General features: G+C 45.2%; 1 protein-coding gene across 5 annotated transcripts in view; it reads left to right on the top strand.

Moving 5' to 3' along the window:
* Positions 1-25,475, top strand: part of USP22 (ubiquitin specific peptidase 22) — a 136,709-nt gene extending 111,234 nt beyond the window's left edge. For all 5 annotated transcript variants that reach the window (XM_029576575.1, XM_029576574.1, XM_029576577.1 and 2 more), the window contains 8 exons: positions 3,418-3,565; positions 9,696-9,801; positions 18,409-18,567; positions 19,405-19,531; positions 20,295-20,386; positions 21,428-21,490; positions 22,296-22,445; positions 24,850-25,475. In XM_029576575.1, the coding sequence (XP_029432435.1) occupies positions 3,418-3,565; positions 9,696-9,801; positions 18,409-18,567; positions 19,405-19,531; positions 20,295-20,386; positions 21,428-21,490; positions 22,296-22,445; positions 24,850-24,892 (888 nt within the window). In that variant the 3' untranslated portion in view covers positions 24,893-25,475. The remainder of the gene's footprint in view (positions 1-3,417; positions 3,566-9,695; positions 9,802-18,408; positions 18,568-19,404; positions 19,532-20,294; positions 20,387-21,427; positions 21,491-22,295; positions 22,446-24,849) is intronic.
* Positions 25,476-26,956: the final 1,481 nt, after the last annotated feature.

Below are 26,956 nucleotides of genomic sequence, written 5' to 3'. Positions count from 1 at the left end.
GCATATCCAGCATAGCTCTCTGCTTCAACGGCAGGGGGAATGAAGAAAAGTGGATCTATACAAACAACAACCAACAAGGACTGAATTACATAGTCTGGGTAAACAAATAAGCATGGATGTAGCTTGCTTATTGCGGCGGTTACTACCCCTAACTAATTAAGCTAGATATTTCACTTAGATGCAGTTCCAACACTGCTCTCTACATTAATGGTGGGGGTGGAAGGGAAATAGAACCAAAAGGTTATTAAGGGCCAAGAGTAACAGATAAGTATGAGAAAAAAAAAGTGCGAAGCTTGCTGGGCAGACTGGATGGGCCGTTTGATCTTCTTCTGCCGTCATTTCTATGTTTCTATGAATACATTTTTCTTTTGGGTCGGTTCAGTGGTGGGTGAAGAGAGAAGAGCCAGGGCAGTCTTCAGCGGTCCAGGCATACTTAGCCCTCCCCTTCCCTATTCTCATGACTGATCCCAAGCTCAGCTGTGATCTGCAAGCAGCAGCCAACATTAGTAATGAAGGTTCAGTGGCCCCAATCCCTTCTTATGCCAGGCTTACTGTTACCCCAGAAATTCATGCAAGGTCCTGTCTCGCGGCCTTCCTGTACTGATGTTTTTGGAGCCTTAAGAGGGCTGTCGTTTGAAGCTGAAGGTTGTCTGGCCCCTTTCAGGTCCTTAACCCACAGTTTGGGAAGCATTGAGCTGTGCTAAGTATCTGGGTCTAAGGAACAGCTGAGCCAGTCCTGGTTTTTCAAGGCCTGTTTTAAAGCAGTCTGTGCAAAACTCTGCCTGGAGTCTTCAGATCAGGGCTCACTGGTTTGTTGGAGAATCTGGAGCTGTAAGTGAAAATGAAATGCAGAGCTGCCAGTTCCTGCAGGGAGTTTAGGCCAGTCCTGGTTTTTTAATTTGTATCTTGGTGCATTCTGCTATTTATAGTCTCTGCTTCTGCTATTTGAAATCAGCTCCGCAGGTACCAGAATGCATGAGGGTGAGATTTGTCAAAACCAGGACTGGCCTGAAATTCCCCTCCAGGAATTGGGTGAGTTGGCAGCCATGAACCCTCCCTTCCTGTGCATTTGTTATCCACATGCATCATCTACATGCATCACCAGATCTAAGTGATACATAGTGCCTGTCATTCAGATTGTAAGTGAAAACTCTTTTTTGTGGTAACACAGTAAATAATGTAAGGTAATAAATTAACAAATAAAAATATATGAAGGTGATACCTTTTGACAGGGGTGGCGAACTCCGGTCCTCGAGGGCCACAAACAGGCCAGGCTTTCAGGATAACCACAATGAATATGCACGAGAGAGTTTTGCATACAGTGGAGGCAGAGCATGCAGATCTATCTCATGTATATGTATTGTGGATATCCTGAAAACCTGGCCTATTTGTGGCCCTCGAGGACCGGAGTTTGCCACCTGTGGATTAGACTAACAATGCATTTCTTGACGAGCTTTCAAGAAATGTCTTGTTAGTCCCTTCCTCAGGTCAAAACCATCTTAAAAGATATCTCCTTCTCTTTTTTGTTTGGATTTGTTCTTTATGCCCATATAATACATGATGACAGGTAAAGAGAGGTTGTTTGCCCCACTCAGTCTGAGTTAAAATCTACATGCACCCCTGCTCTGGAGGAGACGGAGCCTGTGGCTGACTTGTCTCTCAAGTTCATGGGTTAGTTTTGCATTCTCCTTCTGTTGTCACCAGTAGAGTTGCAGGGCACCTCTTTGCACAAATTGCTTTTGTGTCTGGAGTGGTGGCGTTATGCTGTTGGCGGAGATGACCTGTGAGCTCTGGGCTGAATTGCAAAGTTGCATGGTTGCTGTAGTTCCCTGAATTATGTTGAACAAAGATTGCATCAGCAAATCTCAATTAGCAGAGGAGCCTGGGCTCCAGTCCCTGGGTGTCATCTTGCATGGCTTCAGTGTTACCTGTCGATCCATTTTGCATTGTCTGGCTACAGCAGTGCTGCACAGACAAGAAGGCACTGTTGCAGAGAAATGAGTCACAAGCTTGCAAAACTCAGTAAGAGAGCTCAGCTAAGGAGGATCTTTCCTTGCACTTTTCTCAATAAGAGAAATCTTTCTAACCAGCTGAATGGAAAGGTATGTGTGCATTGTATTGGCCTGAATATACGATGACTCAGAAGGAAGCAATCAGTGCATTTCTAAATTATCTTTTCTCCCCTTTTCTTCTTGATTTGTTAATGGTGTTGTCGCTTTTCTTCACTCCTTTTTTTTTTTTCCCTTTCTCCCTGCAATGGGGTATTGAGATGCCCAGGAAACGAATGTGCTTGCCCACTAGCATTAAGCTTGGTGACCATAGGCAGGGCCAGAGAGCCATGGGGCAGGAGGGTAGTTCTCCGTTTCTCAGAGACTGATGGATGAGCCCTAAAGCCAAGTGGCTCCTCTCAGCCCCAGGTATTTGGTGCTTTCAGGGTTTGACCCCCTAGTCAGTTTCCTAAATCTGGGCTTGGCAGGAGGAGGAGAATCTCCTGTCATTTTTCAGTTTTGTTTGGGGCTTAAAAGAAACAACTTCTGCTGACAGGCTGCTGGGTGGTTTCAAGCGAGGAGCCACGAGCGGGGCTTCAAAAGTAAGTGCAGCGTCCTCAGCTGACACCTGAGCAGCTTTAATGGTGGTGCGTTGGGGGAGATGAGGGTGCGGGAGGGGAGCCACAAGCCTATGGGTTTTGAGTGGGGAGCCTGGCAGCTGGTTGAAGCTGGCAGGCCACTTAGCAGGTTTTGGGCAGGGAAGCACTTGACTCTGGTTGCAATCGAAAAATGAAAGTGTTTTTTTTAATATGCATATTTAAAAAAAATAAATAAATAAAACTCTCAACTAAGACTAAGATGTTAAGGTAATTTGATTTTCTTGAAAACGTTGAAACATAAAAATTCAGAACTGATCAAAACAGGCTTGTGTGAGGACGAGAGATTCCCTTCTCTTTATACGGTGGTAGTTAGCCCAATTGACTGCCTTATCTTTTCCCCTCCACCTTGCACAGGGGAGCTGCCACTGATTGCTAGCTGGAAGAGATGGTTGGCAGTCGTGTACGGCAGTGGTCCCCCAACCCTGCCCTGGGGGCCCACCAGCCAGTCGGGTTTTCAGGATACCCACAATGAATATGCATGAGAGAAAATTTGCATGCTATGGAGGCAGTGCAGCCATCCCTTTACTGAGGAGCTTCTTAGCACAGTACAGCACTAGCAGAGAAACTGGCATTTGAATTATAGGAGCAGCTTGGACTGTTGTGACGTGATCAATAGTCACCACATGAAAGGTGAAATGAATACACACAGGGATAATATTGAGTGTCCGTTTTCCTAATGCAGCCTGTATTGGAGGAGTGATTTGATGTTTGGTGCTGATCACTAAAATCAGGTAACAACCTATTTGTGTGTATTTTTTTTTTTTTATCAGTTTTACTCTGGGCACCGATCTCCTCACATTCCCTATAGGTTATTGCACCTGGTCTGGACACATGCGCGGCATTTAGCAGGGTACGAGCAGCAGGATGCACACGAGTTTCTCATCGCTGCACTGGATGTGCTACACAGACACTGCAAAGGTAAGGCCTGCACTGCCCCTTCCTCCAGGGGTGTATCTGCCCTAGCTCCCCTCTGCATTGGCTGTGATATTAATGGCATGAGCCATCGGATCTCTCTTACCTCCAGGCCTCCCCCAAACCCTCCTGTGACAGCACTACTAGGTCTCTATGGATATAACACAGAAATACAAGATTATCAGTGATGCTTGATTTCTTAGCATGTCTGGAAGGATTTTCTTGTGGTAACTTAGTGGTATAGAACATAGTAAAATGGATGTTGAGTACTTTAGCTCCAAGAAAAATGAACCACTAATGGAGAATTTCTGAACAGAATTTTTTTAATTTTTAATTTCTTTTTTTTTAACAAAACCCACCACACTGTGTACCATGTATAGAAATATTAAGGGTTTGAAGATCTTCATAACATTGAGCATGATGCCAGCTATTTCGTGGCTAGCAGCTCATATTTTAATCATAAATCTTGCTTCACTTTGCACATTTTGTAAGGAAAAATCTTTTTTTTTTTTTTATCAATTTTATAAGTTGCGTAATCCACAACACCACAAATATTTATTCTGCTGTTCGAGCTTCAGAACCCAGCACAGGTCCCTTGTTTCATCAGCAGTGCTTCAGGGCTGAGTAAACCCTAGCTGGCATGTTTGTGATGTCTCCATTCAGCCCTTTCGTAGGGACGTATCCGTGAGCATCGGACATGATAACGTATGCTCGGAGAAACTGACAGTAACTTTCAAACCAGCGCACCCAGGGACGCAGCCGTTTTATAACGTACGCAGGCGTATGCGCACATGGCATAAAATAGTCTGGCCGCGCGCACATTTGTGCCAAATTTTAAGTGGGCGCATGATAATGCGCGTAGATCCCGCTTCTACCCTGTAAATTGAGGAATTTTAAAAGGGGTGCGTGCCGACGCCATTCCCAGTTCCTCTACCCCCCTCCCCCTCCTGATTCTATAGCCTGCCCTGAACCCTAAAACCCTGCAGATCTGCCTCCTAGCTTACACGGCATCCATAGCAGAAGTAAAGTTATGCGGCAGGGGTCACGTCGGTATTTACGCCCACATCTTTGGTTCCCACCCCGAAATGCCCCGCCCCTTTTTGAAGACTTTCGAGATGCACGCGGATCTCGGTGGCTTTTAAAATCCGGTATTCACACCACCCCCCTAATTAATGCACACACCAGGCTTTTAAAATTCACTTGATGTGTGTTAGTGTTTCTCAGGGCAAGGGTCATATGACCAGTTTCAGAACATCTGGAAAGCTTTCCAGGAAAAGGAATTTTTCCTTTTTTCTTCTTATCCCTAGTTAAACATTTCAGTTCTTTCTTCACTTCCTTAATTTTGTCATCATCACGGTGATTGCAGCCATCCCTTTACTGAGGTAGGCCGTGGCCAAGTTGATGTTTCTTTTTTTGCTGGAATTGTCTTTCTAAAGAAAACGTCTGCCTTTGGTTTAGGTTATTTTTCTGGTCTCGACTGTTTATGAAGCCGACCAGTGTTTCAGATTCTTGTACAAGACGTCCATCATGGATCATCATCAGGAGTGTTACCACTGTCTCAAGAGGTCTCTGTATCCCCACTGCAACATCTAATCAAGAAAAAAAGATTTCACATTAGGATAGTCTATTCTAAACACATTAAAACCTTCAGAAACTAAATGATCAACAAAATCATGTCAGTGTAGCAATCTGACAGTTATGTGTTACTGAAGGAAGCAGGCCCTAACAGACTTCAATTTCCTGTGTTGGAAAACTGTAAAACAGCAGGAAAGAGAAAATATCCTGGTAGATAACTCAATTACAATATGCTGGACCCCTTCATGAATGGTCCTGGGGTCAAAAAGTAGCAAACCAGCCTTTCCTTCAGTGGGATCTATATGTGATAATCTTAAACAAAAAGATGCCGGTTTTGTGCTTCAGGAACAGGTCCAAAGGCAGTTTAGTGACTGTCTTCTCCCTTAATTGGGAGGAAAATGATATATGATAGACATACATGGCTTCCCTGTTTCTGGTAGCCAAGACTTAGGAAACTTCAGTCAGGGTACATGAGATTGTTCTAATACTACATTGGCTGGGAGTCTTCCCATGCCCAGTCACTCGGTGAACAGTAGACCTGGCTGGATCTGAAGAAACATCTTGAATCCCCAGTGGGCATTTGGTTTTACATGGAAGATTTAGCAGCAGTTTGTTTACCTCCCATTTACAGATAGAAACCGGAATTCTGCCCAGACTTCTGTCATAGTAGCAGAAAAAGACATTCTGCGCCTCTGTCTGCCCAGTTGTTCTGCCCACACTATTACGCATCCCAGGTGCAGCTACATTTGTGACCACCTACAAGATTTCTCCTTCCCTGTACGTACCAGGATCAGTCCAGACTGCTGGCTTATCCAGAGCAGTCTTTTTTTTTTTTTTTTTTTTGGTGGTGGTGGTTGTCCTCTTTGGTGGAACTCTATCTTAGGTAGAAGAGCACATAATATCCCCGCTTAGTTCCCCCCAGCACCCACCTTTCTCATGCCTAATCACAAGGCTCTATAATAAGCTAAATAGTCAGCAATACCAGCATGGCCTTCATGTTTATGTAGTGTGTGCTTCATATGAAGCCTTTCATAAAAGGCCTCGTAATGTCATAGAAACATAGAAATTACATCAGAAAAGGACCAACAGTCCATCCAGTCTGACCAGCAAGCTTATGGTAGAGTCTGCCACGCCATACAAGTCACCCCCATGCTTTTCAGTTTCTCAATCAAAGTCAAGGCCCTTCTTGGTTGCTGTTTGGGTCCAATTCCCTGTTTCTTCCTGCTGTTGAAGCAGAGAGCAATGTTGGAGTTGCATCAAGAGTTTCAGGCTTTTTGGCTAAGGGTAGTAACAGCCGCATCAGCAAGTTACCCCCATGCTTAATTGTTTTCTCAGACCACAAAGTCAATGTCCTTGTTTGCTGTCAGAATCTAATTCCCCTTTTCATATTTTCCCCTGCCATTGAAGCAGAGAGCAATGATGGAGTTGCATCAACAGCAAAAAGGTTTATTGGTTAAGGGTAGTATCCACCCATCAGCAAGTTACCCCCATGCACTCAGTTCTTCATGTCCATCCTCTAGCCTTTAGGGATCCACAGTGTTTATCCCATGCCCCTTTGAAATCTTTCACCATTTTTGTTTTCACCTCCTCCTCCGGAAGGGCAGTTCAGGCATCTACCACCCTCTCTGTGAAGAAATGTTTCCTGACGTTGGTTCTGAGTCGTCCTCCCTGGAGTTTCATTACATGTTCCCTAGTTCTACTGACTTCTTTCCAATGGAAAAGGTTTGTTGTTGTTTGAGCATCATTAAAACCTTTCAGGTATCTGAAGGTTGTATCATAGCTCCCCTGCACCTCCTCTCCTGTAGGGTATACATATTCTAGTCCTTCAACATCTCCTCATAAGTCATTTGGAGATCCTTCCACCATTTTTGTTGCCCTTCTGTGGACCGCCTACATCCTGTCTCTATCCCTTTTGAGATATGGGCTCCAGAACTGAACACAATACTCAGGTGAGATCTCAACAAGGACCTATACAAGGGGATTATCACCTCCTCTCTGTGCAGCCCAGCATTTTTCTGGCCTTAGCTATCACCTTGTCACATTGCTTCGCCAACTTCAGATTACCAGACTCTATCACCCCAAGGTCCCTCTCTTGCTCTGTGCACAACAGCCCTTCACCCCCCCATCACATACATCTTTCGGATTACTGCACCCCAGATGCATGACTCTGCACTTCTTGGCATTGAATCCCAGCTGCCATATCTTCGGCCACTGTTCAAGCTTCCTTAAATCACATCTCATTCTCTCTACTCCTTCCGGCATATCCACTCTGTTGCAGATCTTTAGTCTCATCTGCAAATAGACAAATTTTACCTTCTGTACATTCTGTAGTGTTGCTCACAAAGATATTGAACAGAACCGGTCCCAACACCAATCCTTGTGGCACTCTACTTAACACCTTTCTCTCTTCGGAGTAGGTTCCATTTACCATCACATGCTGTCCTCTTGTCTATCAACGCGTTTGTAATCCACGCCACCACCTTGGCGCTCACTCCTAAGCTTCTCATATCAAAAGCTTTGTTGAAATCCAAGTAGATCACATCTAGCACTCTTCCTCAATCCAATTCTTTAGTCAACCAATCAAAAAAATCAATCAGATTTGTCTGACAGGACCTTCCCCTGGTGAATCCATATTGCCTTGGGTCCAGCAATCTTCCTGACTGTAGATAGTTCACTATCCTTTCCTTCAGCAGAGTCTCCATTAATTTTCCCACCATCGAGGTGAGGCTAACCTGCCTGTAGTTTCCATCCTCCTCTCAGGTCCCACTCTTGTGGAGCCGGGACCACCACCGCTCTTCTCCAGTCACTCGGCACCACTCCCGTTTCCAAGGATCTATTCAACAGGTCACACAGCAGACCCGCCAGCTCATCTCTGAGCTCCCTCAGTATCCTGGGATGAACCTCATCAGGCCCCATGGCCTTGTCCACTTTCAGTTTGCCTAGCTCTTCCCATACATCCTCTTCTGTAAACTGAGTTTAATCTACCCCATCTCCATCTACGATCTTGTCAGCCAGCAGCGGTCCTTCTCCAGGGTCTTCTTTAGTGAACACCGAACTAAAGTATTTGTTTAATATTTCTGCCATTTCTTCATCTTTCTCCACACATTGATCATTGTCACCTTTCAGTTTCATTATACCACTTCGGACCTTCCTTCTTTCTCTGATATATCTGAAAAATGTTTTGTAACCTCTCTCTACCTCTTTGGTAATCCTTTCTTCCACCTGACTTTTAGCTCTCTTGATTTTCTTCTTCATCTGTTTCACCAGATAATCTGCCCTGGGTTCCTCATTTTGGGTTCCTTTATATTTCTTGAACGCTGTTCTTTTTGCCTTTATTTATTCAGCACCCTTCTTTGAGAACCAGATCAGTTTCTTAGTTTTCTTACTTATTGCTCTCTTTAGTTTGGCTGGCTGCTGTTCCACTTCTCCTAGTCTTCTAGTTACACCTCTAGGCACACCCCCATTTCGACACAGTCTGAATTTTTGAAATTCAAAACCCGCGTCTTCATGTGACTTCTGTGCATCCTGTGTGCGATATCAGACCCTACCTTTTGATCGCCGGTGCTGAGGTGGGCACTCACCCAGACATTAGAGACCTTCTCCCCATTAATGAGCATAAGCTTTCAATGTCTGATGAAAGGCCTCCTTGGGGATTCTTGTGATCTCATGTACTTGACTTGGAAGATCTGCTGCCACTTCAGCCTACAGAATGTGTGAGCCCCCAGCTTCTAGGGACATACCCAGTTAGCATTAAACCTCACAGCTATCTAGTCTTCAGGACTTCAGCTTAACTCAGTCATCTTTCCAACATTTTACTCTTGCCCTTATGCTCATAAAAGAAGTTGCAGATCGCTGGATTGCAAAAGAGCTGTGATCTTCTATCCAGAACGGAGCATAGTACCTGAAACGTTCTTTTGCCATGGAATCCCTATGGAAACTAGCACCTCTCGCTGGCCTGCAGGTGGCATTTCTGGATTGTTCTTAAAGGGGCATGTTAGAGCCCATGCTGGCTGCCAGTCGGAGCTATGCTGCCAGGTCACTTTTCCTGATAAAACTCAGCTCCCACTCTCTCAAGGTCTCTCTTTGCATTCTATGTGTAACATTTTTCATTTCTATTGAAAAGCAATGAAAAGAAAAATAGGATTCTCTGACAAAAAAACCCCCAAGTTATTGGTTGTTACACATTGTCTACCCCCTTTTGGTTGAGCACAAAGTAATTAGTCCTGTATGTCTGCTGTCATTCAGGTGCTTGTCTTCAGAGAAATGTTATTTGGCTATAATAACCCCTCACATGTTTATCATGTCCTGTCTTTATTCATCCTTAAACTGAGCGATAGTCCAATGTTCACACGCATCCTTCTTGCTCGGCCTTGAAGCTTTTTCTGGAAAGCTCTCCTAGTGTTCCTCTGTTATACTTGAAACTGGTCTCATAATCCTTGTGTTTCACTCTATTGAGCTGCTCCAATAAATAAAATAAAATCTGAGAACAAGCAATAAGTACTTAAACTTTTCCAGGAGGCTTTTTTTATTCCTAAGTCTGCTTATTTTTCCCCCACTATAGGTGATGATAATGGGAAGAAGGCCAACAACCCCAACCACTGTAACTGTATCATAGACCAAATCTTCACTGGTGGGCTCCAGTCGGATGTTACCTGTCAAGTTTGCCAGTAAGTGTCCTGTTCCTAATACGCACCTCCTATAAATGTGTCTTTCCAAGGCAGGTCCTTAAACCAGCGAGTCACCTGAGAATGTGAATAGACCAGGGTTTCCTAACCAGTGGGTGATCAGACCTGGAGTGCTGTGAAAAAGTCACACTGCCTGATGCTCTCAAATCCAGACCAGCACCAAGAGACACCAGTGATGGCTCTCGGATGTTCAGGAGCTGCTTTCTGAGTAGGTCTGCAGTCACGTACGCCTCTCCTTCCAGGCTGCAGCGTGGGAATTAATGGGCAGCATGCAGGCCAATGGCAGGAGTGGCCCTACTTGTGTGCAGTGTCTGTGCTGTACAAACACCACCATCTCTCTCTCTCTCTCTCTCTCTCTCTCTCTCTCTCTCTCTCTCTCTCTCTCTCTCTCTCTCTCTCTCTCTCCTCGTGAGCTGCCTCCTTGGAGTCCTTCCATCCTTTTTTTATCCTCATGCCAAGTGAGTTGGGAGGAGCGAGCGCTGGATGCGACCCAGATGTAAAAACAGCTGAGCGTGGAGAGACTGAAGCGAAGAGCATCAGAAGTTTGGGCAGGGCGCCACGGTGAGATCCCTCTTTGCCCACCAGTAGGGCCGGATTTGTAGCTGAAGTCCAGGAAAACGTTAGCGAAAGAAGTTGTACATAACCCACAAAAGCAACTTCCTCGTTCATTGCCAGAGGAGCCATGGAGATGGTGAAGGAAAACTCGTTGTCAGCACGTCTCCTCGTCCTTTCTCTGCTTAAAGCTGGGAAAGAAGCTGGTGGATCCGTTAATTTCAAAAATCACTGGAACGCTGCTGCGTTGTGACAGGTCCCTGTTTGCGTCAGTCCCCTCTCCCCCTTTGTTTTATAGTTTGGAAGAGAGACTGGAGGGGCTTGCAGTGCCTCCTAAGCTCTTCTTTTGGCCATATGAGTCCTCGCCATGTCTGCACTGCCTCCTCGGAGAAGGCTGATGTGCCATGCAACCTTTTTGTTAATGTAGCTGTGCCTTGGAGTTGAAAGGATTAGGAAACGCTGGTCTAAAGCAAGTAAATCTGGTTTCTCAAAATGTTCTTTCCTTCTGCATATTTTTTTTTTTATTATACTGTCGTAAATCCTGTAATCTCCAGCATGAAGTCATTTCTCAATAGAGTATAGGCCCGCTGCTTTTGCTGTCTAAAGCAGCTGTACAGTTATGTGCTTGTTCATAAAAGGGGCAATAATGAAAACGCTTTCCACGGGGGAAATGCTAGAAATGTGTGCTTTTTGTTATTGCCTGACCTGCATACCCTTACCTGCAGTCTAGGGTGGGGGGTGGACAGTGGCGGAGATCCGGAACAACGCAGAGAGTTTAGTATCATTGGAACAATGTGCGTTGTTCCCAAGAGGGAAAGTTTCACTCGGAAGGTGCACGATCTTTGCAGGTAACTTTTAAAGGGGGCAGTAATCCAAGCAAAAGCAAGTATGGGCTTTTTGCTTTGATTATTGGTGCAAATCCCACGGGTAAAAGTGGCTGCAGAGTTTGCACCAGCAGCGGCGGATTCACGATGTCGGACTGGCCTGGGTATTCGCCGCCCAGGCCGGCCCAGGATACATCACGTGGTCTGCCGAGCGTGGCTCTGTCACGGCTGCGCACGGCAGACCATGTGACTGGAGCGATCGGCCCACCGGGGGATGCCTGATCCCCCGGTGGGCCAATCCACCCCTGTGCACCAGTGTGGGCAGTTTTGCTTCCCCCCCCCCCGTCACAGAAGAGAGACGGTAGCTGAGTCGTTCGATATAAATAACTGCGACCGCATTTAGCGAAGGGATTTCTCAAACACTTCGGAGCTTTATGCTTGATCTGGGGTACAGAATGTGTTCTCCGTGGACAAGCAGGGACAATCATCCACCATACAAATAGGTGGTGACCTCTCGACAGCGCGGAGATGGAACAGCTCTCCCGAGGTTTTCCTGCACAGCCGCTGCCGCGTAAGCCTTCTTGGTCGTCCGTTTTCCACTAGTAAGTAAAGATGTCTTTTTCCATTCTCCTTATTGCCACTCATCAGAGGTTTTAGTTTTTCAATTCTTGGTATTTTCTTTTTATCTTATAACTTTATTTGTTGTGAATCTCAAAAATAAAAGGAGAGCAGGCTTATTTTCTTCTTTTTCCTCATTTTCCATTCAGAATTGAGTGCGGCTTAGGTGAACGAGCCAGGATTCAAGAGATGTCCCTCAGGCCAGCGTGACTGGTGCGTTTGCTGCCTGGGACCGTCCCACGGTCTGCCCGTTTGCCAGGAGAAGCCATGTTTTGAGGGATTCTCTGGAGTCTCCTGAAGCTTGCACGTTTTCAGTGAAGAGGAAGCATTTCCTTGCTCAGAGACCGTAGGAAAGGAAAAGATTCAGTGTCTGCTAAAGAGGGTCCTGCATTGCAGGCACGACTCACTCGACTCAGGTCAAAACAGAAGTACCTGCTTTCGGCAGACTTCCTTCTCAGCACCAAACCTGAGTGGCACTTCTCTTTCAGCACAGAGGCTTTGCTGAGGCGATCTCTCTACAGACTTAAATGGGAAAACTCGATGAAAGCTTCCGCTTGGAAACAGTGCTCTCCATTTTGCTGTCTGAGTTGGGCAGTTCTAGTGCTTTTCCTCCATCTAAGCAACATACTGTATATTTGTAAGAAACAGGTGGGTGGATTTTGTGAAGCGCTGTCTCCCTGATCTAATTCCTCCTCCTCCTCCTCCTCCACCATTGGAGCAGCTGTATCCAGATTTGGAGTCATTGGCTCCTATGAAGGAAACTGTTTTATACTCCCCCATGCCACTTTGGGTAAGGGGACTACCAGCCTGAGATACAGCTGCGATCTCATGATGCCAATCCTTTAGGGGGAAAAGCAGAGGAGACATCAATAGTTCTGTCAAATTCACGGGAATTCTGTCACCGGGCTTCCTTTGTCCCCATCTCTGCAGCCTCCTCGGGTACTTTTCCACAAGATATTGAATATCCAGCTTTTTTTTTTTGCAAAATATGGCAAGAGATTCTCTTCTTGCAGCAGCAGATGGAACCCAGAGAGGATATTTTTGGCCAGTTTAAAGTTCAAGTATCCCAAACAGGCAGTGCTTGTACGGTGCTCAGACTTTTACAGGAATTTCAGTCAGGGATGTGGCAGACACTTCCAGTTTCCAAAATGTTAGATATAAAAGTACAAAGTCAAAGGTTCAGATTCCCCCACCAGTTTGTTGTGGTGCAATTAGCTCTGAAAAGGGCAAAGCATGGAAAGACGCATTGTGGTTCAGCACTTAGTAAAGGTTCTGCCTTCTTGGACGGTGCAATATTAAACTCCAGGATAGCAGCACACCAGTTATGCATGGGACAATGCATGCATTGATGTTTGTGGAAAATGTGGTGTAAGACTCTTCGCCAGAGGCAAAGGATTCTCTGTTACCGCTGCTCCAGATGTTGAGGAATGTGGTAAACACTTGAATATGTTAGCTTATGAGGCCTATGACACTTCTTCTGGGATATCTGCAGTAGCCATTGGAACCACAAGACTAGCCTGGCTTTGAGCTTCCAGTCTCCATGAGGATGTTCATGGAAAGCTTGCTGATGTCCCATGTCCTGGGTACAGTTTCTTCAAAGAGAGAGTTACAGACAGTAGAGCATATAAAGGATCATTGTGCTGCTTCGCTTACTCTCTCATCAGCAAAGAAACTATCATCAACATCTCCGAAGACCTGTCTTCAGTATAATAAAAGGCAATATTTCTGTCCTGGGCAATACCACTAGCCTACCCTTACTAGTGGCCTCAACCCCAATGGCAGTGAGACCTGTAGCAGAGAGATCCAATCAAAAATGTCTTCAGCAGCCTTCAAAGCTAAATCAAAGTTTTTGACCACAATTCTCACTGGATTCCCCATGGCGATTTGGCAATCTTCCAGTGTGTATGTCGGGATTGGGGGGGAGGAGAAGACTACACATTTTAGTTTTCCTACCTTGGTCATTGCTAACAAAACACTGGTGGGTTTTAAAGGTTATTTTGTGACATACCACTTCACAGACGTTCCCCTGAACAATTCACTGCGCAATCATCAGCTGACCCTTCTGCAGGAGATAGCAACACTCCTCCAGTCCAACACTATATAACCTGTCCCTATTCAGGAAAGGAGCAAAGGATTCAATTTATTGCACAATCATCAGCCGACACTTCTGCAGGAGATGGCAACGCTCCTCCAGTCCAACACTATAGAACCTGTCCCTAGTCAGGAAAGGAGCAAAGGATTCAATTTATTGCACAATCATCAGCCGACACTTCTGCAGGAGATGGCAACGCTCCTCCAGTCCAACACTATAGAACCTGTCCCTAGTCAGGAAAGGAGCAAAAGATTCAATTTATTGCACAATCATCAGCCGACACTTCTGCAGGAGATAGCAACACTCCTCCAGTCCAACACTATAGAACCTGTCCCTATTCAGGAAAGGAGCAAAAGATTCAATTTATTGCACAATCATCAGCCGACACTTCTGCAGGAGATGGCAACGCTCCTCCAGTCCAACACTATAGAACCTGTCCCTAGTCAGGAAAGGAGCAAAGGATTCAATTTATTGCACAATCATCAGCCGACACTTCTGCAGGAGATGGCAACGCTCCTCCAGTCCAACACTATAGAACTTGTCCCTATTCAGGAAAGGAGCAAAGGATTCTATTCCAGCTACTTTTTGATGCCAAAAAGAAAGGACGTTTCCGTCCCGTTTTGGATCTTAGAGGTTCAAAATGAACTTCTTAGGTACCATCCTCCCTTAGTTGAAGATCAGCTGACCACCCTATACCTCAAGAATGGTTTCATCCTAAATTCACAAATCCCACAGGAGATTCCTGCACCTCATAATAGAGGATGCTGATTCTTCCTTTTCTACCCAGAAAATGTTGTGCTGTACTAGCTGCCCACTTGAGGATAAAAATCATATTTGTATTCCCTTATTTGGATGATTGGCTTATTTTTAGTCAACTCATCAAGAGGCTTACTCCTGATTCTCCCACTGTTACCATGGAAACCTTTCAAACCCTAGATTTCATCGTCTGTGTCCCAAGGTTCAATATGCTTCCTTCCTATTAGGAAAACAGAACAAGCCAAGCTGCTATAGATCCCTACATAGAAACGACACATTAGTAGAATATTTCACCTAAGTCACACATACGGAACACGGACAGACTCTTGCCAAATACAGAATAAAGTGACAGTAAAGTATAAATGGAAAAGTGTGGACAAAAACTGAACTGGAGACTGCAGCAAGTCAGACTCTATATGTAGTGCAACAATGAAAAAACAAACGTCACCATTCCTCAGAGAACATCAAACAAAATCAAGAAATATAAAACATCAATCATAATAGTAAAACTATATTAAGTCATACTAGTCATACTAATACTAATGAAAAGAATATTTCAAACCAGTTGAACAGAATAACATCCAATTAAAAACTCAATTTATTTTTAAATTTCCCAAATACCAATAAAATATTTCAAAACAGCATACACATCAAATAACACCTGATTTAATTAAAACCAATAAGGATTCAAAAAAAATCATTCACTGTCCATACCTGGGAACTTTTTGAATTCCATTCACCCCGAGATTGTCCTGGATTAGTGGGAGGGGAAGGGAGTCACAAATGTTCTCCTCTCGTTTATGCTCACACATTCATCCTCACACTCATCATCGTGAGCGTGTAATAAATTATACAGTGTAACAACATGAGCTCAAAGAGAGCAACAAAGCAACCAAGGCTATGCTCCCTTTTTTTAAACACCCACACTCAGACACACATGTGCACATATTCCTTCTCTCTCAGGCACACACGTATACGACACACACACGAATTTGTCAGACCTTTTTTCAACACTAGTAAACAGTGTTCCCATTTACTGTTGCAGAGCACTCTTGATGAACAGGCTGGTGGCAGATACCTTCTCTATTCTGTGGAATCGGGGCCTTCTATATGCATATCCACTAATTTCTCTTTTTGCCAGAGCTATTCAAAAATTAAGAAGTGAAGGAGGCTTTGTCAAGCCTGGTTTCCTAGATTGCAATACCTAGCAACTCAACACCTGCTCAGGCTGCCCACATTCGTATCATTCAAGCCAACAGGAATCTTCTTCATCCCAATATTCCTTCCTTGGCACCAACTGGATGTTGACAGGTTCCTGACATCTGCCAGGCACTTGCTCTCTGAAGTGAGCAGAGTTCTCCTAGTTTTGCGAAAACAACTCTACCAGAAGATATTACAATTTCAAATGGAAAAGATTCTGTACAGTCAGAACCTCCTTCAAGTGTCTCGTTCCCCTTTTATTTTACTTCAATACCTCCTTGTCTCGAGTTGTTTCTCAGCCTTTTGCAAACCAGAAACTGACTGACTACCTTCCTTAAACTATGGGAACCAGTTGTGGTGGTGGTAAGTAGAGAGAGGGAGGGGGAGAGCCCCAGAAAATGAAAGAGCGGAGTTGGGGAAGGACAGACTGCCTCCCCCACCCAGTCTTTAATGTTATGGCTCAGCCCTGCAGCTGCTCTGTCATTTTAAGAAGATGATTAGCCAGTTTAGGAAAATTGCATTGCTCTTAAACAAAAACAAATGTCCCCCCTCTCTCTCTCTTCCCAGCCAGCCAGTAGTACTATCCTCAGAAAAGAGAAAAAAAATCTCCCCCTCCATCCCAGTCAGCCACCAGCTCCTCATAAAAAATAAGAAAGATGAGAAATTCTCCCCCCCCCCCCCCTGGACTTTCTTTTTCCAGTTGGGGGCTGGTCCTGAGGCCCATTCGCAGGGAGGGGAGCAACTGCAGCCGAATGTTAAGAGTCAGCGTCTGCTCCGCTCTCAGGCCCGTCCCCTCCTGGCTTCTGTACGGGAGGCGGAGCAGATGCTGACTCGGTCTCACACCGGCTCATTAACCTTCGGCTCTCGGAGATGGGGCCTCGGGACTGACCCCAGCTGGAAAAAAAAAAAAGGTCCACAGAGCAGGGGCAAGGGGGTTAAGAAAAGTCTCTGCTGACTGTGGTGCAGGGTGCAGTGCTACTTCCTGCAGTCAACGTCACTCTGCGGACCTGCAGAAATGCCACCAGGGGCCTGTGCCGGTCCATGGACCAGTAGTTGAGAAACACTGGTCTAGAGAATGCTTCACGACAGCAGTTTTGGGCAAGCAGTACTAAAGAGCCTTTTTACTTAATACCTGCTGCCATACCTCAGAGTCGCATGTTTTAAAAAAAAAAAGAGAACTGATTCACGTGACCCTTAGCTTGGGAGTCCCTACTTGCGTGGCCGATTACTGTCCTGCTTGTCTACGGAGAACGCAGGGTTCCTGACCTGTAAAGGGTTTTCTCCATGGACAGCAGGACAGACCCAGCCGCACAATCTCTCCTTCCTCCCCACAGAGTTGAAGGCAGACTTGGTAAAGAGAATGAGGAGACTCGTACACTGGTGGTTGTGCAGGAGTAACCCACACAAGCTCAGAAAAAAACACTTAAGTTTTTCTGAGCTTTGGAGAGCTGTTCCGTCTCGGTGCTGATTTCTCCTGCTGTGTCTGCGGAGAACAATAGTTACAGGTGAGCCAACTTAATCTTCTCCCTCCAGCAAAATCCTTCAAGACAGATTTTGCCTTTTTGGCATCGACCCTGCACTCTGCTGCAACAGCGATCCCTGAATTGATAACGCAGAGGGACCTATTTGCTTTGTGTTCTCGTGAAATTCCTTTGTCATGAAAACATGGATGCTTGACATTTGAGATGGAACGGCATCGCGCGTTGTTAGCGCCAGAAGCGGTGTAGATGCCACTTAACGTAGAGAGACCGTGACCACGACCACCAAATTGGGTCTAAATGGAGCTCGTAATCGGAACCATCTTAAATGGTTTGAGGTTCTGAAGAAGGGGACCTGTGCGGTCTCATTCGCTCGTGTGCTGCTGGCAAAGAATCTACTTCTCTCCGGGAGCGATGTGGCCACTAGAATGTCACAATTTGAAAATAAGGTGAACGATGCCCCCTCCTGGAGCCGATCTGTTCTGGGCTTGAAATCGTTGACTTGGCACCGCAGTCTGCTTTTGTTCAGATGATCCCCAGGCTCATGACTAAGCGACGGCAGTATTGTATTTATCAGGGTGGGTCTCTGCTGCCCTCTTTCCCTATGGCAGAAGCCATTGGCTGCCTTCCATCTTTCAATGAGTCTGCAGCGGTCTCGCTGTCGGTCTGACTGGCTTTGCTCTTGTATCCCAGGATGCTTTGCAGCTCTGCCTAGGGAGGAGGGCTGCGCTGCTCTACCAGTTACTGGCCAGTCCCTATATCGTTGAAGGCTCTAACTCACTTGCATCTTATTTAGCTGTACATTGTAAGAAATGTATATCCTGAGTTCAGTGTGTGCAATGCAGTTATTTTTCAGTCTGTGGGTTTTGTGTGTGTTTGGAAATCAGTCTTTAGAGGAGTCGCTTATGTTAAATGCAGCATCAGGCATGGTACAAGCCTGCCAGCACTTTAAATCTTGGAGCGCCCTCTAGTGGTTAAGTCTAGTAACTTTACGTCCTCTTTTGTAGCAGCTGGCAAAGGCTTTTCCTTTTGTACTTAATGCTTTCCCTTTGCTTTTTTCCCCCCACAGTGGTGTTTCCACAACAATAGATCCCTTTTGGGACATCAGTTTGGACTTGCCAGGCTCCTCCACCCCATTCTGGCCGCTGAGCCCAGGGAGTGACGGCAGTACGGTGAACGGGGAAAGCCATGTGTCGGGAAGCACCACGCTCACAGACTGCCTGAGAAGGTAGAGCACTCCTTGCTTCAGGTTCTTTTGCCGTCTCCTTTTCTATGCAGGGCTTCGTTTCCAGCTTTATTTTGCAAAGTTTCTGTGAAGCGGGGTTTTACAACATATCCTAACTACCAGTGGTAATGCCTGCACCTTAAAGCCGAGCTGGAATTTCCACTGTAAGCGCACAGTAAATTCGCCTGCCAAAAGAGGAATCCGAATTGATCAGAGAACAAATATTTTTTTGGTAAAACTCTAAAGCTGCTTTTTAAATGAGTAAATGCAAATCAGCTTTGAAGGCAGTGGAGACAGACAAGAAGCCTCTGTTTATATAACCCTCTCAGATAGTGTTAATGAATGGGGCAGTCTCTTTATTAAGGACAAAGAATGGTTTACAGGGCACTTACAATATACATAATTGCCTGATTCCAGTGGCAGAGAAATTTCTACGTGGACCGACTTGACGGTTTCTGTCTTTTAAGCACCTTTATCCCCTGGCATGGCAATAGTGAAACGAAAGAACTGAAGCTTTACTCCCGGCAGGAGAGGCCCCGCTGACCTGATACGCAGCACCCAGGAGTAAGGCACAGCTGCTACAGAGCTGGAAATGCTCAGGCGTCCTGCCTCCCTAAATCAGATTGTAGAGCTTGGCCTTTGGATTTCATGCTAGGCCTCTCGGGGCCCCTCAAGCCCACGCCCCTCGTCTATAGGGCAAAGCTCTCTCCTGCATGGCTGCAGCGTGGGAAGAGCGCAGGGCCTCCCGGGGAAGGGTAGCGACGAGGCAAACCCTCTGGCCTATCTGCCGCCCTCTTTCATGCTGCTGTGTTTCTCTCTCTGTTTCTTAACGTTTGCCAGGTTTACAAGGCCGGAACATTTAGGAAGCAGTGCCAAAATCAAATGTAGCGGTTGCCATAGCTACCAGGAATCTACCAAACAACTCACTATGAAGAAATTACCTATTGTGGCCTGTTTTCATCTCAAAGTAAGTGATGGGGTGAGGGAATACACATCGCTAGCATGTCAGCTGCTTTTATTGCTTGTGTTTTAAAGCCCCTCCCTCAGCACAGAGAAGCAAAGAGCATCTCTTGTCACATTTGACCTTTTTGATTGCTTTCCTTCTCATCTCCTGCTCCTGATTAATGTCATTCTATTTGTGGGTGCCGGGTGACCCAACCTTGCCCTCGGACAGATGTATCCGTGCCTCCCGTTTTATGATACCCCAGTTCTTACTGGGCGGTTCACAACCACTGTACTTAATAGGTGCAATCCCAATGTACTGGGGAATTGGAATGATTACTTTCATCATATTAAATGAATTCATAATCTCTTCTTACATTTCTATATCTATGTTCTGTAGACATTTATCCACTGTAATAGTATTAAACAGCAAATATGTAACCAATATGTATTGCTTGGCATCTTCCTGCTTCATCTCATTTATAGTTCATGAATTTAAAGTTTTAAAATAGAATAGAGTCAGGTTTCCTGTTGTGGTTTGAAGGATTTCCTTCCTGCTTTACGCACATCTAGATTTTGAATCTAACTTTACAAAGACGGCTTGTGATTCCGTCAGCCTCCTGCTCTAGGCGAGCGCTGGTATGAGGCAGGGCTGCTCAGCAGATCCACCGCGCTGACAGGGAGGGCGATCTCAGCCAAGGGGCACCCCCAAGCTTCCTTTCCACATAATGCATGGAATAGCAGAACTTAACCTCCCTCCCTTGCCCATTACTCTCTTCTCTGTACAGCGGTTTGAACACTCAGCCAAACTAAGGCGAAAGATCACTACGTACGTCTCTTTTCCTTTGGAGCTGGACATGACGCCATTTATGGCCTCAAGGTAAGGTGTGGAGAGAATGGGAGCAGAGCCGCGTTGTGTGGCTGGCAGCTCCTTGATGCAGATTGTGATTCTGTAAGGTGGCACGGCAGGAGAGCATACGTTTATGGGTTGCCTAACTGCTGCCTGTATAGAAATGTGTCTCTGTCCTCCAGGAGGTTGATCTGTGGCTAAAGATAAAATAATCTCTTCACTAGCCGTCCATAAGTGCCCTGGACCCACCGTGGCAGATGAGACGATGGCATTATTTTTCTTCTCTTTTTTTCGACCCTGCAGTTTCCATCTTAATGAGAGCCAGGGCTGGGAATTTGGTGCTATGGGCCTTCCATTTGCAGCCACCTGGGGATTTCCCCCTATTTTATAACCCCTCTTCCCCCAACATGCCCATTCTGGTTATTGCAGTGAGAGTCCAGGGCTGGACGTCATGTGCTAGGGGGGCTCCTTCTGGAACTTTGCAGTCGTGGGCCCTGAAGCTGACCACTAGGTGTCACTCTTGCCCATGACTCCCTTCCCTCAGGGGGCCATGAACCCAGCCCGAGCTATTATCATTATTTTAATACCCAACGATATTGGAAACACTATTTTGTAACCAAACATTGTAATGCAGTGGTGGTGGGGGGGAGTTAAGCCCATGGAAGAATATCATCATCCTTTATAGCCAGCAGTGCAAGGAAGCCCCCCACTACATCCTCATCTCGTCAGTAACTAACTGCAGTGCTGGATATCAGGAGCTGCTGAGAGCTGTCCCATATCTCTCCTCTCCTCCCCTCAGATCCACTCTCCTGGAACAGAGTTTTCCTGGCAGCAGTGCTGCTCCCAGTGGAGAATCCTTCTGTTTCGTCGTGTAGGAGTGTGAATCTGACCGGGGCATTTTGTGAGGATGCACAGATTGTGCCAATGCATGCCAAAGGGGGGGAGATCTCTGTATTTCTGTGGGATCTCGTCAGCACCGTTAGGTTTTAAAATACCATCCTTGGTTTCTTATCGTCATGGATTACAAGTTTGGGATTTACATAGCATCTATTTTGTGTGTTTTTATTGCAGTAAAGAGAGCAGAATGAATGGTCAATATCCACAGCCGACAGATAGTCTAAACAACGACAACAAGTAAGTGTGTCATCTGGCTACCCCCCTCCCCCTCCTCCATTTTAGGGTAACATTACATTAGTAGGCATTAGGGTTGTGATTAGTATGAAAATACCATGTTTTACGTAGAGAATGGCCGGGAACATCGCTGGCGTCCCTCCTTTTAAAGATATAAACAGGCGTTGGTTTTGCTTATTAAAAGAACCTTCCCTGTGCACGACATCTGCTGGTATGAGGCTTTCAACTCCAGCAGAGTCGGGCAAGGGTTTTAAGTAAAATCCTGAATTGGCCACCCCCTCATGCAAATAAAACCTGAGTATGAGTTTGTGTTCAGCTTTTCCCAGTTTGCAAAGCATCTCTGTAACAGGCCTGTTGTCTGTGGCCTGAAGGTGAGATGAGGCCCTTCCCTATTCGGTCATACCATTTCCATAGGCGGCGTGTAGTGTACTGGAGCGGAAGCTAGCTTTGCTTGGGGCAGAGAGAGGAAAGCTCACCCAAATGCAGAAGAGTTTGAATTGCTTGGTGTGCACGTAAGCAAGGTGTTTTCTATATCAGTTGGATTAACTTGCTCCCTAAATCTGGATCTGACATGGTAAGGGAGGAGGAAGTCTCCACTCGTGCCAGATACGTCAGTGTGTGCATTTGAAAAATGAATCTATTAAAACAGTTTCTTAATAAAAACCAAAACAGTTTCAACCAGTTTTTTTGTATTGCACTTGTAATAAATTTGAGGAAAATTTGTGTCTCCTATACAAGATTATACCAGGCACACAGTCTGTACTAAAACTGTGTTGAATGCCCATTGATTCCATAATTTCTTCTGTAGGTATTCCTTGTTTGCAGTAGTTAATCACCAAGGAACATTGGAGAGCGGGCACTATACCAGCTTCATCCGGCAGCACAAGGACCAGTGGTTCAAATGTGATGACGCCATTATTACCAAGGCTAGCATTAAAGATGTTCTAGACAGTGAAGGGTATGTGTATTGCCAGAATGCCAAACCACTGTAGATACCAGGTAACAGGGCAGGTCTGTCATTCTTTCCTTATGGCCAGTGAAGGCTTCGGGGATCTGCTTACCAGGTTTTGGCTGCAGCTTATCTGTCAAAGGGCTGTAACCCTGGTGGTGCTCCGGCTCTTAGTAAGGCTTCATTAATACTGCAGTAATACTCTTTGATCTTCTCCTCTGACCCCCACTTCGATATCCTTGTCCACAGTAAGCATTATGAAGAGACGGGGCGCGTGCAGGGTGACTTCAGAGTAAGGCTTGTGAGAGCACAGCCATCCAAAAAATCAGTTTTGATCCCTGAAAGCCACTTCTTTCCTTCTCTGTACTGCGGCAAGGTCAGGCCCTGAAGGGGTTCAATACTTGAATTTGCCAGTGCAGCTCAGTTGGAAAGGACTTAGAAGGAGGATTCTGTTTTCCTGCTTAAGCTGCTATAAAAAGGAAAAATACAACTGACTGTCAATTCCCCAGCAGTCTGTAGTCAGGTGGGACCAGAAAAGGACTTAAATACCTGCTGGGCAGCGCTGCAGGGAGGCCTGGCTGCACATTACCAGGGGAGTGGCTTTCTCATGGAGGCAGGGATTCTCCACTTTCATTAGCTTCTCATGTATTTTAATAAGGACAGAGACCCTGTGATGGTCTCTTGAGTTCTCCAGTATAAAACTTGCTTGGTTGAATTGGGTTGTTAAATGCAAACTAAGCCTTCTAATTACAAGTGTGTAATTGGCTGTTGAATCATAAGAGTAAGATGAAAGAGAGAAATGCACATGGATGCCTTCTGTTCAGAAGAGAAAGTATCTGCTGCTCTGTCTCCAGATGTGCGAGAGAGAGAACTTACTCTGAGGGAATGAGGCTTCCTCTGCCACAAGCGGGAACTTTAATGTATGACAGAGCATCATTATCCAGGATATAAAGTCTCGAATGTTCTAAATATATCCAAGAGAGAATAAAATGCAGCCCTTGAACTAATTCCCATGATGCACAGCATGGTGTACGCCCCATATCCCAGACAAGATTTTAGCTGTAAGGTCAATTTCTTTCTTAAAAATAGACACAGACCGCCCATGACTTGCTGAGTTTCCTGGTGGTTCTTTTGTGCACCTATTTTGGATTCGTTTTTTATTCAAACGAAAAGAACATAACCCTGCTTAGAAGGCGAGCCGTACATTATATAAAGCATTTAACCGAAAATTAGTTACAGATTACAAAGTCCAGTCAACCTTATTCAGTCTCCTTTGCCCTGTGATCCTTTTTTCTCTGCTGTTTCTTTGCTCCCCCACAAAAGAGAGTTGTTCGTTTGTTCCTTTTTCCACACTGAGCTTGGTAGTGCATCTGATTCTCGTTCTCTTGTGTTCATCAGTTTTTTCCCATTTGGCAGTCATTAATACAGTGGTTGCCAAACGCCCCCTGTTAACCCCACAACGGTCCACAATGAATATGGACGAGAGAAGTTTGTTTATACCAGATCTCCAATATATGCAAATCTCTCTCATGCATATTCATTACGAAAACCCTGAAAACCTGACCGGTTGTGGGGAACCTGTGCATTAATCACTTTCTGGCTCAGCAGTTTCTTTTTGCTTTTCCCAGGTTACTGAGGTTATTGCACTACAAGCATGTGGGGACTTTCCCTGTTATTAACTCTTTCTCCTTGGCCCAGGCCACCAGCCAGACCCTGAACTCTGGCTGTCACAGCTGTGCAACAGCCGAGGCTACTCTCCACTTCCCAGCCCCTGGGGTCTTCAACTAGAAATCAAATTTGTAAAGATTGGGTAAAAAAAAAAAAAAGTGAAGAAATGCCAAAAGCCTGCAAGGCAGTTTACTTGCAGGGGTTCAGAATGCTGCATCCTTTGCCTAATCTGCTTTGATTTTTTTTAAACTTTTGCCAGGGTGGAAGGCCACATAAGGATTTTTACCTGATCTTTAAATGTTCCACTGTGCTGTCTGCACAAGCTTTTACTTAGGAAACCTTTTGGGTGGAATTTTGCCCTTGCAAAAACTGAAAGAGGAAGCATTTCAGAACTCTGTAAGTCAGGTCCGCTTGGATGCACAGAAATAAAGGTCAACAAGCAAAGCAGTAGGTGAGACGTCTTTTTATTGGACTAACAGATATACATTAATTGCTATTACGTTAGCCCAATAAAAAGGCCTCATCTACAGCTTGCTTGTTGACCTTTCTGCTTGCAAACTTGTACCACTGATTTACTCTGTATTCCACTCCTGGCTAAAATACATGGTGCATAACCAAACTAGTGTTACCTGCTCATTAAGAAGTCTGGTTCCAGATCTAACACTGAGTGGTAAGAGCTGTAGTGCAACTTGAGAGTAGGATCTAATTCTTTCTGGGGGGGGGGGGGTGTTCTCTCTTCTTTCAGGTATCTGCTTTTCTATCACAAGAAGTTCCTCGAGTACGAGTAGCCTTATCCAACAGATTTTCAGAAAAGAACTCAAAACAAAGCAAGCCTTCTGAAATAAACACACAAACCTACCTGGAAAGAAGAAAAAAATAAAAATAAAAACTTTAAAAACTTTTCAAAGCAACTAGCACTGAGCTGTAACAGGACCTACTTGACACCGGCTCTCTCACTCGCGTGGCGGAGCAGGAACATTCGGCGGGCACAGCAGTCCAGGACGGAGGCTACAGCCAGTGGCAGAGGAATGAGAGCGGACAGTGTGAATGGAGGGGGGGGGGGGGGGGGCCGAGCAGCCTTGGCACAGAGTCCCCCCGCCTCACGGTCCCCGGGAAAAATGTGTGGGAAGGCAATGGGGGGGGGGGAGGGAGGGACGCCCTCATCTCCATCAAGCATCTTTTCCATTGGTGCTTCAGCTCCAACTGACCAATCATATAACAGCTATTATTATTGATTTAAAAAAATCCAAGCAATTTTTTTTTTGGATGCAGTGCAAACGGAAGAGGGGATGGTATTACAAAACTAAAGGACCTTGCAAGTCTCTCTTTATTTGTGAATTTTAGTTATTAAATAAATACAGTATGAAACTATTAAGAGCTCTCTTTTTCTCCACCAATGCAAACGCCGTTGTGAATCCCAGGACTGAGGGAAGCTGCTGCTGTGCAGGTGACGAGACGCCCTTACACTGCTGCTGACGGAGGCATTGCAGAACATGCTGGGGGATTTTTTTTATCACTTTTTTTTTTGTGTTGTTGTTGAGCCCGTTTTTTTTGTTTTGTTTTGTTTTTTTTTCTATGGATAACTATTTTCTTAATTTTTTTTCCTTTATTCCCTTTTCACAACAATGAAATTCATCAATGCAATATCAGTAAAATTAATGAATTGGCATGTTTATACTGTAAAAAGCAGTCTTGATTCTTTATTTATATGTTTTTAATGTTATGAACAAATCTTTCTTGAAAACTGTGTTCTTATTCCTGTTTGACTGAGGCGGGGGGGAGGGGTCGTCCGTCCCCCCTTCCCCCACCTTATAGTGGTTTTCAAAATACAAGACCTGTCTGCTGCTTACAGCTGAGGAATGTGATCGAGCTTGCATTGGTCTAGATAATTGGACGGGAGGCGGAGTGGAAGGAAGGGTCAAAGGCTAGATGGTGGATTTAACTTGAACTATGACCCTTGGCCCTGTGCCTCACACTGTACCTGGCTGGCATGGTGGCACTCCAGCGCTTGATTGAGTCCTGCATTGCCATTTGACTGCAGTGAGCCATCTGATGGCGAGCCCTAGCTATCTCACAGTACTTGACAGCATTGCAAAAGCATTCACCTGCTTAGTCCGAAGAATGCAGTCTAAAAGCTGTCAAGCTAGAGAACTGGCATAATCCATGATGGTGGCCCATTGGATAAAAACTCTTTCGTTATCTTTAGTAATTTAGAATTTTGTTTAACTTCAGAAGAGAGATTTTATTCTCGCCGTTCACTTATGAGAGGAGGAGCTTCCACTATGCCACTTGTGAGTTTCGAAGTAACTGTTCACAAACGGTCCATGAGAAGAGCCCGTTTAATATCATCCATTATTCATTGTTTACTCTATGAAGGCATCTTCAGTAAGGCACAGATCCAAGCACTTTGCAGGAGCAGGAAGGATACTGACTTCACTGCACTCCATTTCCTTGTCTAGACATTTTGCTTGTCCTTGCTGGTTATTCGACTCCCAAGAGACAGCTTCACAAATTGGATTGCAGGCAGCTATCGAGAGCAAGGATTATTTACATCCTAACTGTAAAATGCTCAACCACTGAACCTTCTGATGACAAGGAAAAAGGTCTGCCCTTTTTCTGCTGTGCGTTTACAGGCACTGATGTATTTTTGTATGAATTCTGAAAGCAAGTTTAAATTATTTGGAGCAATTAGCTAATCTGTTAGAGATTAAAAGGCCTCTGGTTGAAAATGTTAAAGGTCTAATGTTGGTAAGAGATTTTAGCAGCAGTGTGAGGAAGAAGGGCAGCTACGATGGATTTTTATTGCAGTCGTTTTAGAGAGGGTACTTAAAGCAGGAAACGAGGAACTGGAA

Source organism: Rhinatrema bivittatum, chromosome 14 (genome assembly GCF_901001135.1).
Source record: "Rhinatrema bivittatum chromosome 14, aRhiBiv1.1, whole genome shotgun sequence".
NCBI classification, from domain to species: Eukaryota; Metazoa; Chordata; class Amphibia; order Gymnophiona; family Rhinatrematidae; genus Rhinatrema; species Rhinatrema bivittatum.
Note: the sequence above shows the minus strand (reverse complement) of the source record. Positions and strands in the feature narration are given on the sequence as shown.